Source organism: Natator depressus, chromosome 11, assembly GCF_965152275.1.
Source record: "Natator depressus isolate rNatDep1 chromosome 11, rNatDep2.hap1, whole genome shotgun sequence".
NCBI classification, from domain to species: Eukaryota; Metazoa; Chordata; order Testudines; family Cheloniidae; genus Natator; species Natator depressus.
The window spans coordinates 21,384,144-21,399,568 of record NC_134244.1 but is presented as its reverse complement, the minus strand read 5'-3'; the positions used below and the strand labels follow the sequence as shown (position 1 = coordinate 21,399,568).

The following is a 15,425-nucleotide window of genomic DNA, read 5'->3' as shown; positions in this document are numbered from 1 at the left end:
CTGTGACTGAATGCTTTCTTAGAGAAGCAGGAGTGTGGGAGAAAGAAGGCTATGAGAGGATAGTTGGTCTTGTGGTAAAGACCCTAGACTGGGACTTGTGATCTGGGTTCTGTTCCTGCCCTTCAAAGTTCTTTTTGAGCACCCCACATGAATTGTTTATTGGTTTTGGAGTAGCATCTCCCTGGTAGAAAATAGCCTCTGACAGACAGCTAAAGTCTCTAGCTATGCATTTTTGACAAGAGACTTTCATGGGGAAACTAATAATGGAGGTGAGTAGGAGAACTACCATCCCCCCTGGCTATTGGGGTAACACTCCAAGTCCCTTAGGCAGAACATTAGAGGATTTACCAAAGGGATATTTGAATGTTCAGGGACTTCCCTATAGACCTGAGTCTGTGTTCCTGAAGATTCTTCAGGAGCTGTCATCTGCAGAAACTCAGCAAATTTCTGGCTGACAGTGGCTTTGTCCAAGATCTAGGCTTGGTTTGGCATCATCTTTCTTCTGTGTCATGGGAGACAAACATCACCAGAACCAACTCATATTTCCATTTGATTATACTGAAAATTAACTTTCTGAGAGTCAATAGAAACTGCTGCTGCAGGACCATCTTATTTCTGCTACCTGTGAGGTGTGCTACCCCCTCACTCCCACCCTTATATTATTGGTCTCTTTATCAAACCATACCCTCCAATTCCTGTTCTGTCCACCAACATTTTAGCATATATTTTCACATCAAATTTTATCAAAGACACAGGGAATGATTTTCACAGTTGTTCTGCTCTTTTTTTAAAGTCAACTATCCATCATGGAGATGTGCTGCAATTACTATAAGATTGGAAATAGTCTTCTCCTTTCAGGAGGAGAATTCTGCAAGACCATCATCTCATATTTTTCACTTTGCCATATTTTTTCCCTCTATTGCAATGATTTGATTAGATCTGGCAAGCATTTTATTTTCTTCATCTGGTCAGTATAACATTTTGAAAGTATTTCTGTATATCTTGTCTTGAGTGTCTAATTCTGGTTAACATAATTTGAAGTAGAATTTTAATTAGTATTATTAATCTAGTAAGAAGTTTTGCTTTCTTCTTGGTTAAATTTCTAATCTTTTAAGGGCCTCCAGTATTGCAAACATAATCTTGAATGTACATGGAGGGAAAAAATAGGGCTGTCAAATGATTTAAAAAAAATAACTGCCATTAATCGCACAATTAGAAAAATTAATCATGATTAATTGCACAATTTAAAAAAATTGCAATTAATTGCATAAGTATTGCACTGTTAATAATAGAATACCATTTATTTTAAAATGTTTGGATATTTTCTACATTTTCAAATATATTGATTTCAGTTACAACACAATACAAAGGTACAGTGCTCACTTTATATTTATTTTTGATTACAAGTATTTGCACTGTAAAAATAAAATAAATAGTATTTTGCAATTCATCTAATACAAGTACTGTAGTGCAATCTCTTTATCATGAAAGTTGAACTTATAAATGTATAATTATTTACAAAAAAAAACCCTGCATTCAAAAATAAAACAATGTAAAATTTTAGAGCCTGCAAGTCCAGTCAGTCCTACTTCTTGTGCAGCCAATCACTCAAACAAACAAGTTTATTGATATTTGCAGGAGATAATGCTGCCTGCTTCTTGTTTACAATATCACCTGAAAGTGAGAATAGGTGTTCTCATGGCACTGTTGTAACCATCGTCGCAAGATATTTACATGCCAGATGCGCTAAAGATTCATATGTCCCTTCATGCTTCAATCATCATTCCAGGGGACATGCGTCCATGCTGATGTCGGGTTCTGCTTGATAACAATCCAAAGCAGTGTCGACCAACGCATGTTCATTTTCATTATCTGAGTCAGATGGCACCAGCAGAAGGTTGATTTTCTTTTTTGATGCTTTGGGTTCTGTGGTTTCTGCATCAGAGTCTTGCTCTTTTAAGACTTCTGAAAGCATGCTCCACACTTCGTCTCTCTCAGATTTGGCAAGTCACTTCAGATTCTTAAATCTTATCCTTAGAATAAGGATGTCTATGCTTAAAAATCTCACATTGTGCCTTCTTTGCATTTTGTGAAATCTGCAGTGAAAGTGTTCTTAAAATGAACAACATGTGCTGGTCATCATTCAAGACTGCTATAACATGAAATATATGCAGAATGCGGGTAAAACAGAGCAGGGACATACGATTCTCCTCCAAGGAGTTCTGTCACAAATTTAATTAACACATTATTTTTTTTAACAAGCATCATCAGCATGGAAGCATGTCCTCTGGAATGGTGGCCGAAGCATGAAGGGGCATATGAATATTTAGCATATCTGGCAAGTAAATATCTTGCAATGCCGGCAACAAAAATGGCATGCACATGTCTGTTCTCACTTTCTGGTGATATCGTAAATAAGAAGAGGGCAGGATTATCTCTGGTAAATGTAAACAAACCTATTTGTCTTAGCGATTGATTGAACGAGAAGTAGTTCTGAAGTTTTACATTGTTTTGTTATGGAGTGCAGTTATGTAATAAAAAAGAAAATCTACATTTGTAAGTTGCACTTTCACGACCAAGAAATTGCACTACAGTCCTTGTATGAGGTGAATTGAAAAATACTATTTCTTTTGTTTGTAATTTTTACAGCGCAAATGTTTGTAATAAAAAATAATATACACTTTGATTTCAGTTACAACACAGAATGCAATATATACAAAAATGTAGAAAAACATCCAAAATATTTAATATATTTTAATTGGTATTCTATTGTTTAACAGGGCTATTAAAACTGTGATTAATCATGATTAATTTTTTTTAGTTAATCGCATGAGTTAACTGCAATTAATCAGCAGCCTTAAAAAAAAAGTCATTTCTCTTCCAGTTTTGAATACACAGGTGATTACAATGTTTTCTCTATTTTGTACTTTTACAGTTTGTAATAGCAATAATGGCCTCTGTGGGGCATTTATTGTTAGTTAATGACCTCTCCTAGGACCTCAGCTCATCCAGCTAGTTGTTCACTGCCACAAAATGTACTTCCATTAGTCAGTTACAGATAAATTTACATTTGTGAGGAGGAAATATGAATAGAATTAAATCTATCTCAAAACACAAGCTATTTTTCACTGTAAATTGTCTATTTTACTGTGCTTTCATCTTTGCTTTTGTAACATACATTAAAACAAGAGAACATTTTACATTTAGATTTCTTTGTTACTGGCTCAAAATCTTTGAATGTGCTTTTCTTTGATAAAAATAGCCTAAATATGAATTAAAATTACATGTTAAGAGGCCACAATTATGTTTTAATTGTATAAATTAATTACAGGTCTATCTATAGATTATCTGGAGGACAAGCTTTATTGGATCAGTTCAGGAAACGGAACCATAAATAGATGCAACCAGGATGGTAGTAATTTAGAAATAATAGAGTCAATGAAAGAAGAATTAACAAAAGCTACAGCTTTAACCATCATGGGTAAGTGCTGGGGTACTATATTACTTATTCTTTATATTGATTGGCTACTAATTAATTAGGACATGAAAAATGCTTGGAAAATTTACTGCTGTACTAGTGCAAGTAGTACACTTGAAATGAACTTCACCAGTGATTTTACACACGCACGTATATATATATATATATATATATATATATTTAAATTTTAGCTAAATGGTTTCAGAGGTCATAGAAGTCTGAACTTAAAGCCTCTTACTATAAAGATACATATTTCTAAATGATTTGACATTCTATATACATTTTAAAGTTTCGTATAGATTTTTATTTTATTCCAATAGTATTATTTCACATCTACATTCCAAATTTATACTGCTATCCTTTTTTTCCTAAAAAAACCCCCAACACCTAATGCGAAGATAAAAATTAAAAAAAAAGTTTTAAACTACCACTTAATTTTTTTCTATACTTAAGCCTAAACTGCTATGTTTACCTTAATAAATATGTCTCCAGGGAGTCACGTGCCTTGGTAGGCACTAACAGAATCCTTTTGAGCGGTATCAAAAAGTACTGTGGGGAAGGGGCAGAGGGTGTCTAAATAGCCTTGCCCCGAATAACAATTCTTTCCTCTCTTTCTAACAGATAAAGCTGCTTAGGAGCTTGTCTCCATACCTTTCTCTTCTGCACAATACTTTCCTACAAGCTTATAAATAATTAAACTACTTATCTTAGTGTTAACATTTGTTATTCTTAAAGAAATCCAGCAAAACAAACAAATATGTATTACATTAGTCCCCCCCGTCCCCGTCCTGTCCCGTCCCGTCCCCCGTCCCCCCCCGGTTGGCTCTGACTGCATGGTGGACTCTGAATTGGGGAAATAAGGATTTAAGAGTTGTCTCTCTTGCTCTAACACATTTTCCTCCTCCATCAGATATAAGCAATGTCTCTTTTACCTGGGGAGGGAAGTACTGCAAAAAATTGTATAGTCTAAAAGAAAATGTCTAGGAAGGTTAGAAATGTGGTCAGGAAATAACTACGTATGATTCAGTTCAAACTAAAACACGGAATACCTGTGGGAGATATCTATTCAAAATATGGACATTTTTAAATGGGAGAGAAGTTCGTGACGCAATACTGTGACAACTGCACAAGAGCTTGGATTGATAGTGGACAGCAAATTAGAAATGAGTTCTCAATGCGAAATGGTGACAATAAAACCTGTGAGCCATATTGTCACTGATTTTTGTATAGCAGTGAGGAGGTGTGCAAGGAGACTTCAATCCTCCCTGTGTGAAGGCTAGAGGCAGGCATTATCCCTTTGCTCTAGGGAAGACAGAGACTTCTCCTGTCCTCCCCCAGAGGCAAACTGAATCCCTTTTATGGTCATGGCCCCATCACCCTTCTTCATGAGCCCCCCAAGTTGAACTTAAGGTCCACTTATTGAAGTCTTATATATGCTTAGGCATTTAAAAACATAAAGATATTTAACAGAGGCAGGACATCTAACTAGAAAAGCTGAACACTGAAAAAATTAAGGGAGCTGGGAGGTGACACTAGGATACTGATGACTAAGACTCTCCTGATGACGAGAATGATTTTCCTGCCCTGGCGAAAAAAATAAAGACTTAAGGGTTTTTTTGTTTGTTTTCTGTTCTGCATCAGAACAAAACAGACATTTTGAATTTTTTCACATGAAAAAAGAGAGAGAGAGAGAGAGAACACAACCCACCTCAGAATAGCTAATAGCCCACTGGGCAGTTTTTGAAAGATTTACAAAATTCTCCCTATGTGCACCCCTCTGTCTCCAGCTGAGTTCATATAAATCAGTGATGTTGGTTTTAGCTATGTGAAATCAGGTGTGTTTAATAAACTTGATTTATGTTGGTATGTATAGATATCTGCCCATATTTTTGCTTATGTTTATACATACAGATAAAATAGGTGGTTTCATAGCTGGCATTTAATTACTAACATTGAATAATAATACATGGAGCATCAGCTGAACTTCAGAGTTTTTGTCACAGCATAAATACAAACCAACATTAATATGTTTCCACTGGCAATTTGCTAAAATAGGTTCAATATCAGAATAATATTTTCATATTAAATTTTGTGTGCTGTGGAAATCAACTGAGGAAAAAAGATCTTTGTGTATTTTAACTCTTGTCTTAAAAAGATTCAAAGATGTTTAATTTATAATTTCACTGACTTGATTATAACTGAGGTCTTTTGTATAAATCAATGCTAATAGAATAAAAACATTGTCTTTCCTTTAGAGAACTATAGGAGGTATTTTATGACGGGAATAAGGATATTTGTTCATACTTTCACTGTGATGTCCTCCTAGATTATATATCTGCCTGAAGTCTGCAGTTGAGACTCTCAGTAATTGTTACCAATATTGAGATCAAGAGAGTCAATGCTTTCAGATTAAACAGTTTGTTGGTACTATCAGAATAGAAACGTTTCATGTTCTTCTTACATTAAGAATTAATAGAGTGCAGTTAGTTCATGTTACCATGTGATACTTGCTGCTACATATTTTTAAAATAAATTTAATATATATATTTGCATCTTTCCAAAATAAAATAATATCTTTTTATATTAATACTTCTTCCTTTTCTCAGTTAGTTATCTCTTTTGTCGGGATATCTAGATTTTTTTTAAAGCCCATATTATGGATTTTGGCCCAGATTTTTAAAGATATTTAGGCACTACTGCGTTCAGTGTTGCAACATCTGATTTAGGAGAGTATGGCCTCTTTAGGCACAGAATCAGGACCCATTTGGATTCTTTTAAACCCTCCCCTGTTGGGAGAAGGGGGGGAAAGAGAGAGAGGGAAGGAGTCAAGCTACCAGTAGGCGAGTAGCAGCAAGCGAGCAAGCTTCTCCCGGAGGGGAGGCTGCATTCCCTCCCATAAGGGAGAAAAAAAGCCAGAACACTGGCTGAGAGAAATACGGACTGCCCCTGTGCAGCCAAGAGGGACTGTTTTACCCAAGGCCATCTCACCAAGGCAAAAAAACAGCTAAGGCTGGTGAGACCGAGTAGGTGCCACACTGTAACGAGAGGTTTCAGAGTAGCAGCCGTGTTAGTCTATATTCGCAAAAAGAAAAGGAGTACTTGTGGCACCTTAGAGACTATTTTCTTCTTACTGTAACGAGAGTGATCAGGTAAGGTGAGCTATTACCAGCAGGAGAGTGGGGGGGAAAAAACCTTTTGTAGTGATAATCAAGGTGGGCCATTTCCAGCAGTTGACAAGAACGTCTAAGGAACAGCGGGGGGTGTGTGGGGGGGATAAACATGGGGAAATAGTTTTACTTTGTGTAATGACACATCCACTCCCAATCTTTATTCAAGCCTAAGTTAATTGTATCCAGTTTGCAAATTAATTCCAATTCAGCGGTGTCTCGTTGGAGTCCGTTTTTGAAGTTTTGAAGAAGCCTTTGAGGAACTTCAAGCAGGAGCATTTCAAAAGCATCAACATATGCCTTTTAATAGGAATTAATACATTAACAGGATGACCTTTTGAAAATGAATCAATATTTATATTTATTTTACTAGTCATATTACAGTACATTCCAAAATCTAGTAAAATTACTATACTTTTAATATTTCATATAGAAAATGCCTGAACTATAAGATATATTTGTTTTGTAATTTCAGTTATATTGGATTACTAATTTGATATAACTGATCGATCAACTACTGGATTTTGATATGGTCTTGAATTAATTTAACAAAATGGCATCAGTAGTGGTTAACTATACAAATAGTCCCGTTTACTTCTGTAGTGAGAGGTGCTACTTAGTTCAAAAATACTCAGTTACATGTACCTAAATTTTCCAAGCCATCAGTCTTCTAATTGCCATAACACTTCATTACATTAACAGTAATATATGAAATATATCTAGGCAATTTGCCCAGTGCTAAGTGCAATGCATAGTTGTCTTCCTAAGTACTCAAACTACCATTAATGAAAACTAATGACCCATCAAAATTTGCATTCAGGGTACTGCTTGAAATCTCCAAAGGACAGTATGCAATTCTAGTGTAGCAATTTTTGTCACTGTAAATTGCTGTTTCCCAATATGTTGTTCCTCTTAATGCTAATTACCCTACAAAGTGGATAAATATAACTATTGTAATGTATATTATAGCCTGGTTTCAGCAACAAGATTGTAATTAGTGTTTGGAGAACACTCTCATTAGCATAAATGCAACAATTAAATCATTTAAATTTAGGAATATCACTTAAAGGCTTAAAATAGTGTTGATGCATCCTCTCCTATGTGGTAAAGGTGAAATTCTTTAAAAACATTCAAAGTGTTTTTTATGTTAAATCACGAACTATATTTAAAGATAAAACATAGGTTTGTGTAAAGATAATTTTATAATCTTTTTTTCTTATTCTGTCTTTATACTTTGATATTTGACTATCATTCCATTATGAGAGTATTATTTTGAGTTTGAAATACAATTGTTAATGAACTGTTTAGGCTGAGGGGAAAGTTGTATTTTGGATTGTGGTACATTTAGAGTAAATGAATTCAATCTAACATTTAATTAGAATTCAGGAATGAATGAATGAAGTTGAAAGATTCATTCCAAAATTCTGCTTATAAGGAACATTTACAGTCAAATGTAGAAATGTTGCGGATTGTTTGGAATCATGCAGTTATCTGATATTGCCCATTCAAATTGAATCAAAACACTTTGCTCTTTAGCTCTTAGTTATAGCTGGCCAACTCAGACTGGCTCAGATTTTTGGCAGGTAGGTCATGGGAGGATTTTCCCCAGGATATCTAGACTTTAGAACTTCATATTTCTTTCATACAATTGAAATGTCAGGATGTGCATTGACTTCAAGATACTTAAACTCCCAGTCCAACTTTCTTATGTGATTGAGACCTGTAACTCTCAGCTCTTCTATACCTTACAGTCTTCTTAACACCTTTTACACCCTATTCCCCTTATTTCTCCCCCAAGGCCTTCTTAAGGAAATATAATCAAAAATAGATCCATATTTTTTATATTTCTATTGAAATATTTTTAATTATTAAAAAGTTTTTGTAAACACCTAGGACTCATGTTGAAAATAATGGAGAGGAAGATGGAAGAATCAGTGTGTGATGTATTTTGATCTATTAGATTTTTTAAAATGTGTAGATGCAGGAGACCATTTATCTTCTATATCCAAAGAAGGCCAATGCTCCAAGGGCTAGTGATGAGATCATCTTATGGTGAATAGTTTTGTAATTCTAATGTCTATTGTGAAAAAAATGATTCTGTGATCTAAGAACAAAGATACTAGGATTGTCTAATTACATGATGGGAATTAGCAGGAGAGGTAGGTGGTCTAGATACAGTTTACTGTTTATGAGAGCAGTAATAGTCTCATTTAGCAGCACAGTAAGCAAAATAGTCTGACTAAATGTTCCACTGAGGGATGCAGAAATGGATTGGACATATTATTCAGAAAGAAAAGGAGAGAGGAAACTGTATTTTCAGTACGGCGAGCTATCTGGAATGGAGCTTTTGGTACAACCAGTCTTTCTGCTTACATCCAGTGGTGAAAAAATGTGAAGTTTTCTGTATTAATTATATAGGAACAAGATGTCAGATTGCTGCTTTGCTAGAGCACCCCAAGTGCCAGTATACAGAGGGCCAGATCTTGGCTCCCAACTCTCTGTGCTCCCAGAGCAACACAAAGGTTATGCTGGGGATTTCACCGACATAAGGGATGTCCCCAGGTAATATAAAGTTAGCGTGTGTAGCTCTATGTCACCTGTGTCCTTCCTGAAACCCAGTTATGAATTCTTCTTGGGCAGGTTGCATGTGTGAGGGGTGGAGCTAGAGTACAGTAAGCAGCTGCATCACTTGTTGGTTCATGTTCAATGTATGATCCATGTTAACCCCCGGATCATTTTCAGTAGTACACTACCTAGCCAGTTTGTCCTCATTTTGTATTTGTGCATTTGATTTTTCCTCCCTAAGTGTAGTATTTTTTACTTGTTTTTATTAAATTTCATCTTGTTGATTTCAGACCAAATCTCCTATTTGCCGAGGTCATTTTGAATTCTAATCAAATTATTAATTAATTATTTCTGAATTGAAAGTGATTATATTTTTATTTAAGATTATTCAGATGTGCTCGGTTTGATCCCCTTTAAATTAAAAAAAAATCTAAAAAAAAGTACGAGAGTGCAGGAAAATTGGAAACACACATTCTTCATACAGAAACCGCTCCAGGATCATATTTTATACAAATGAATAATTAGAATCTATTTAGCATTTAGATTCTGAACAATTAGAAAATGTTAGATTACAGTAATATGTGTTTATAGTAACTGCTTCTCTGACATTGATTTCCCATGCAGCAGTGCTTACATTATTGAAGTTTATATTATTTTCATTTCAAAAATACATAAATAAGCAGCACCGACGAAAGAAAGTTATGGTTGAAATTGTTTCCCCCCATACACCCAATTTGGTCCCCTTTTTCATCCCTCATGTACAGACAAAATCAAAATTATGTTACTTCTGGGATTGAGGTAGTCTATTGGAAGAAAATATTAAGTCAATTTGACAAAAGGTTCATAAAACACCCTAAAAATAGAGCTATTAAACACGATTTCTAAAGGGCTAGTGGTGGCAGTAGTGATGGTGTCCCGACCCTCTCAACCCCCTTATAATGAAAGATTGGAAAGAAGACTGCTTAAACTTTCTTTCTTTACTGGACTTGCCTAGAAAAGATGTAATGTCAGGGCCAAATTTTAGTTGATTAACATATCATAACTGAAGATATTAATATTTTGTTTAATATTGCACACAGGGAACAACAGCTATAGCAAGGTTAGCATAGTATTTCAAAGGACTGCTGGAATTTAGTTTCCATAGGCCCTTTCTTTGCTGAGGTGTAATCTGTAGGGTGGGTTTGGTAATGGAATGCTTACAAGGACAGTAGCAACCCTCCTAAGATTTGCCTGGAGCGATTGACTCAACAAGTAACCTGAGGCATACAAAGGAGGCTGATGATCCTTTTAACATTTGCTTGGAGGGAGGATGGGGGGTCTCTTCTGCAGGACATGTGGTGCAGCACATGGTTTTGTGGGGCTGTGTTAGATGGCCGTAGTCTTAACCCATATATCTGTGCACTCTCTGAAGTTAGTGTTAGGGTCAGGATAAGATATTGTAGGGATGGATATTATTCTGATGTCATGGACTGATCATTACCTCCTACAGTATGAGGTTAAGACTGGAGCAAAATTATTTCAGTGAATGAGGAAAAACCCATTTTATCTCACCTTTTATTTTCTCCTAAAAAGAAAAAGACTGTGGCATTTCTCACATCAAAATGAAACAAAGCAAAATTCACAAATTTTTATTTAGAATGTTTTCTTTGAAAACCAAAAAGGTAGAGAAAATAGATATTTTCTGGTGAAAATTTCTGCTGGCAAAACAACCTCCCCTCCTCCCACAAAGCTATTTTTTTTTTTTACAAAAAATATTCAACCAGCTCTAGTTGGGACCCATATTTTCTCTCACAGCAGAGGTCTTGTTTTCACCCTTTGAAGCTAACAGAATCTGAGTGCTTCCAGAGGGTTCTCAAGCAAAAATAAGTTACTGCCAGATGAATGCTCAGCAGTATTTTGTGACGACTCCATAATGATCTTTTTTTGTACTCAATAACAGGCAGAAAGGTCTCTTGGCAGCCTCTTCCCTGGCTTCACCCGAACATATCACCATGATTTGTGGGTTCCCTGTAACAACAAATGGAAGAGGGAGTGTCAGAAGTCACTTGCTCTGAAGCTGATAGCTTGTGTCATGAAGATCTTTTTTTTTTAATTCTTATGCTATGTCTCTGAGATGCGAATATGCTAAGACTCTTATTCAGCAGATGTGTTCTGAGTGTTATCTAGCCTATATAACCCAGACTCTTTCTGTTGCTGTTGCAAATGCCTCCTGTTGTGAAGACATTTTTTCTTTACTTTGCAGATAAACACTCATAGCTTTGGGCAGATCTGGCTAGGACCATGAAGAAAATTCATTTTCTGGAGGGGCTAATTGCTAGATATTTTGTGCTTGAATTTTGGGCAGTACTATTTACAGAGATTCTAGATGTATTTAGGAGAAGTTTGTGTCACAGCCTCTGTCTTGGATCCTGTCCTTCCTGGCTGATGAAGGACCAGTTGGGAAGTACTGGCCTTTTGTTGGTGGAGATAGGAAATTCCTCCCTAAGGGTGGCACTGTGCTGATTATCAAAAGTTCAAAGAAGCCCATCTTTTCATAGATTCTAAGTGCAGAAGGGACCATTGTGATAATCTTGTCTGAACTCTTGTAAAGCACAGGCCATAATTCTGCCCCAAAATAATTCCTAGAGGATATTTTTTTAGAAAAAACCCTCATCCTATTTAAAAATTGTCCATGATGGAAAATCCAGCACAATGTTGGTAAATTGTTCCAATGGTTAATTACTCTAACCGTTAAAAAAAATTATGCATTATATCCAGTCTGAATTTGTCTAGCTTCAACTTCCAGCCATTGGATCAAACCTTTTTTCTGCTAGATTGAAGAGCCCATAATCACATTTTGGTTCCCCATATAGGCACTTATAAACTATCTAATCACCCCATTACTTTCTATTTGTTAAGCTACACAGACTGAGCTTCTTGAGTCTGTCGTTACAAAGCATGTTTTTCTAATCCTCTAATCATTCTTATGTCTCTACTCTGAAACCTCTCCAATTTATCAATATCCTTCTTGAATTGTGGGCCAATGGGGGCTGCAGGAAGTGGTGGCCAGCACATCCCTCAGACCACGCCGCTTCCCGCAACCCCCATTGGCCTGGAACGGCGAACTGTGGCCAGTGGGAGCTGCGATCGGCCGAACCTGCGGATGAGGAAGGTAAACAAACGGGCCCAGCCAGCCAGGGGGCTTACCCTGGCGGGCTGTGTGCCAAAGGTTGCCAATCCCTGGTTTAGGATATACAGATTTTTCACAATCTCAGTGTAGATGATGCATTTTTTTGAGATAGTAAGGTGAACAAACATCCCCATCAAAAGGTTGAGGCAGCTTTTAAGGACCTCCTCAATGGGCTTTTTTAAGAAAAAAAGTTTCTGGATCATCACACTTGTGACCTATGTTTGAGGGCAGCTCTCAGTTCCCTAGAAGCAAGGGATGATATCAACACTATAACACTATAAAGGTGACATCACCTAAATCAACAAGGAAGCCCAAAAAGCAATGAAGTGTACAAAGATCACACCCTCATGTGGATATGTGTTGAATAGAATGCAGATAGGTCCAGGAGAATTAAAAGTCAATTCCACATAATCAAGTCTGCAAATGAAAGGGCCAGTCCCAGAAGACCAGAGGAAAGTGATGTATTCAGAATAAAACCAAGAAGAGACGCGTGTATTCCACAGGTTGAAGAACCATCAGCAAGCCTAACAGACTCCTAACAAAATATTTGGACTTTGATCTCACGTCCTTCTGGCCTTTGATAAGAGAGTCCAGCAGAATATCACCAGGTTTCTGAAGTAGTTAATTTTGAAAGCCCAGACTAAACGAGGGGACTGATTTTTTGGAACTAGTGTTATGTCCAAGGAAATCACATCAGATTAGCCGTTATTATGAGTGTATTGAGACAAAGTTCAAGTTTTCATGAGTAGTCCGTTTGCTACAGGTTTACAGTCTGCCTTTTAAGTGTGCAAAATACCTACCATATTACACTCTAGGGGTATGTCTACATCACGAAAATAGGTCGAATTTATAGAAGTCGGTTTTGTAGAAAGCGTTTTTATACAGTCGATTGTGTGTGTCCCCACACAAATACTCTAGTGCATGTAGTCGGCGGAGTGTGTCCACATTACCGAGGCAACCATCGACTTCCGGAGCATTGCACTGTGGGTGGCTATCCCACAGTTCCCGCAGTCTCCACCGCCCATTTGAATTCTGGGTAGAAATCCCAGTGCCTGATGGGGCTAAAACATTGTCGCGGGTGGTTCTGGGTACATATCGTCAGGCCCCCGTTCCCTCCCTCCTTCTATGAAAGCAAGGGCAGACAATCGTTTTGCTCCTTTTTCGTGAGTTACCTGTGCAGATGCCATACCACGGCAAGCATGGAGCCCACTCAGGTAACCGTCACCGTATGTCTCCTGGGTGCTGGCAGACGTGGTACTGCATTGCTACACAGTAGCAGTTTATTGCCTTTTGGCAGCAGACAGTGCAGTATGGCGGGTAGCCGTCATCGACGTAGTCCTGGGTGCTCTTTTAGCCGGGCGCCTGGGCAAACATGGGAGTGACTCAGCCAGGTCATTTCCCTTGTTTTGTCTCGTGGCGATTCAGTCCTGCACTGTCTTTTAATCTGCAGCTAGCAGAAGATGATGGCCAGTAGTCATACTGCACCGTCTTCTGCCAAACACCCAGGTGTTGACGATGGCTAGCAGACATACTGCACAGTCTGCTGCCAGCAAGATGTATAAAGATAGATGAAGTGGCTCAAAACAAGAAATAGACCAGATTTGTGTTGTATTCATTTTCTCCTCTGTCCCTCCCTCCCTCTGTGAAATCAACGGCCTGCTAAACCCAGTTTTGAGTTCTATCCTTGAGGTTTTGAGTTCTATCCTTGAGTGGGCCATTCAGTTTCTCGCAAAGCCACCCCCTTTGTTGATTTTAATTCCCTGTAAGCCAACCCTGTAAGCCATGTCATCAGTCGCTCCTCCCTCTGTCAGGGCAATGGCAGACAATCGTTCTGCGCCTTTTTTCTGTGCAGATGCGATACCACGGCAAGCATGGAGCCCGCTCAGATCACTTTGGCAGTTAGGATCACATTAAACACCACATGCATTATCCAGCAGTATATGCAGCACCAGAACCTGGCAAAGCGATACCGGGCAAGTAGGCGACGTCAGCGCGGTGACGTGAGTGATGAGGACATGGACACAGACTTCTCTCAAAGCACGGGCCCTGGCAATGTGGGCATCATGGTGCTAATGGGGCAGGTTCATGCAGTGGAACGCCGATTCTGGGCTCGGGAAACAAGCAAAGACTGGTGGGACCACATAGTGTTGCAGGTTTGGGATGATTCCCAGTGGCTGCGAAACTTTCACATGCGTAAGGGCACTTTCATGGAACTTTGTGACTTGCTTTCCCCTGCCCTGAGGCACAAGAATACCAAGATGAGAGCAGCCCTCACAGTTGAGAAGCAAGTGGCAATAGCCCTGTGGAAGCTTGCAATGCCAGACAGCTACCGGTGAGTTGGGAATCAATTTGGAGTGGGCAAATCTACTGTGGGGGCGGCTGTGATGCAAGTAGCCAATGCAATCAAAGATCTGCTGATATCAAGGCTAGTGACCCTGGGAAATGTGCAGGTCATAGTGGATGGCTTTGCTGCAATGGGATTCCCTAACTGTGGTGGGGCCATAGACGGAACCCATATCCCTATCTTGGCACCTGAGCACCAAGTCGGCGAGTACATAAACTGCAAGGGGTACTTTTCAATAGAGCTGCAAGCACTGGTGGATCACAAGGGATGTTTCACCAACATCAACGTGGGATGGCTGGGAAAGGTACATGATGATCGCATCTTCAGGAACTCTGGTCTGTTTCAAAAGCTGCAGGAACGGACTTTATTCCCAGACCAGAAAATAACCTTTGAGGATGTTGAAATGCCTATAGTTATTTTTGGGGACCCAACCTACCCCTTAATGCCATGGCTCATGAAGCCGTACACAGGCAGCCTGGACAGTAGTCAGGAGCTGTTCAACTACAGGCTGAGCAAGTGCAGAATGGTGGTAGAATGTGCATTTGGACATTTAAAAGCGCGCTGGCGCACTTTACTGACTCGGTTAGACCTCAGCAAAACCAATATTCCCACTGTTATTACTGCTTGCTGTGCGCTCCACAATATCTGTGAGAGTAAGGGGGAGGCATTTATGGCGGGGTAGGAGGTGGAGGCAAATTGCCT

General features: G+C 38.3%; 1 protein-coding gene across 1 annotated transcript in view; it reads left to right on the top strand.

The window, feature by feature from the left end:
• The window catches only part of LRP1B (LDL receptor related protein 1B), a 1,292,938-nt gene that overhangs the window by 867,685 nt on the left and 409,828 nt on the right, over positions 1–15,425 (top strand). The window contains exon 32 of the mRNA XM_074967293.1: positions 3,332–3,481. Within this exon, the coding sequence (XP_074823394.1) occupies positions 3,332–3,481 (150 nt within the window). The remainder of the gene's footprint in view (positions 1–3,331; positions 3,482–15,425) is intronic.